This window comes from Brassica oleracea, unplaced genomic scaffold (assembly GCF_000695525.1).
Source record: "Brassica oleracea var. oleracea cultivar TO1000 unplaced genomic scaffold, BOL UnpScaffold02745, whole genome shotgun sequence".
In the NCBI taxonomy this organism is placed as follows: Eukaryota; Viridiplantae; Streptophyta; class Magnoliopsida; order Brassicales; family Brassicaceae; genus Brassica; species Brassica oleracea.
Window position 1 is genome coordinate 604 of NW_013619274.1, and position 910 is coordinate 1,513.

The window sequence follows — 910 nt, forward strand, 5'->3', positions numbered from 1 at the left end:
AATCCGAATCTTGGCTCGAACATAGTCTTGTCTCTAAGATTTTTCTTGATCAAAAGATACTACTTCCACATGACCAATCAGCCCACAAGCTCTGAGATGGCTGGTATTGTGTAGTGATTACCCGGAATATTCCTTATCCTGACCAAAATTGAGACGAATTGTAGATATCCCGATGGAGGTCTTTCTACCCATCTTTCTATAGCTAGACCCCAGTCTTTGAAGGTTTGCATGCCTTTGTCGAGGACATCTTGAAGGCCATATGCATGCATGAGATGAACTGGAATCTTTCTTTGGTGAGAGCGATACCTCTAACTCGATTGACGATTTGCCATTTCCTCGGCATATCAAGTATGAGATCCGCGATGTTTAGATGTTCCGGGTTGAGAAGACGGCCGATTAGACTGCATGCATTCCGTTCTGTAGCATAGTATTGAGGAAGATCTGGTAAATTGTAAGGGGCATCGTCATCATCTTTTAGAGAAAGAGCTAAGAGAGCATTATCCATTTATGAAGATATGATGAGATAAAGAGATAGAGAAAAGATGAATATGAAAGAGCAGCTTTGAGAGATTCTGAGACAAAGTGTCGGATCTAAGGTCTTTCTTGTTGAAGAAACCAAAAAGATGGTCCAATGCTCTAGAGATGATTTATCTGTAGAGAGAGAAAAACTGAGTTTTAGTATATTGGTATTATTATGTAATGGTGTAGATTTCTTGACCACACGTCTGGATGCTTTGCAACATGAGATGGACACGATTCAAAGACAACTCGATTCTCAAGCATAATCATCACCATTGATCGACAGACAGACACACCCATCGATCGACAACGGTTATACCAGATCATGAAACAAGCTGGTAACAGTGAAGGCTTTACATGATAAGCTTGGTGAGATCACGTTCTCTCAAGA

General features: G+C 40.7%; 1 protein-coding gene across 1 annotated transcript; it reads right to left on the minus strand.

The window, feature by feature from the left end:
* Positions 1-202: 202 nt before the first annotated feature.
* Positions 203-505, minus strand: LOC106321727. The gene has a single exon (XM_013759970.1). The coding sequence runs from the start codon at positions 503-505 to the stop codon at positions 203-205; it is 303 nt and encodes a 100-aa protein (XP_013615424.1).
* Positions 506-910: the final 405 nt, after the last annotated feature.

What these genes read in the sequence shown, in the direction of transcription:
- LOC106321727 (XM_013759970.1), bottom strand. Translation starts at nt 505, where the DNA reads ATGGATAATGCTCTCTTAGCTCTTTCTCTAAAAGATGATGACGATGCC.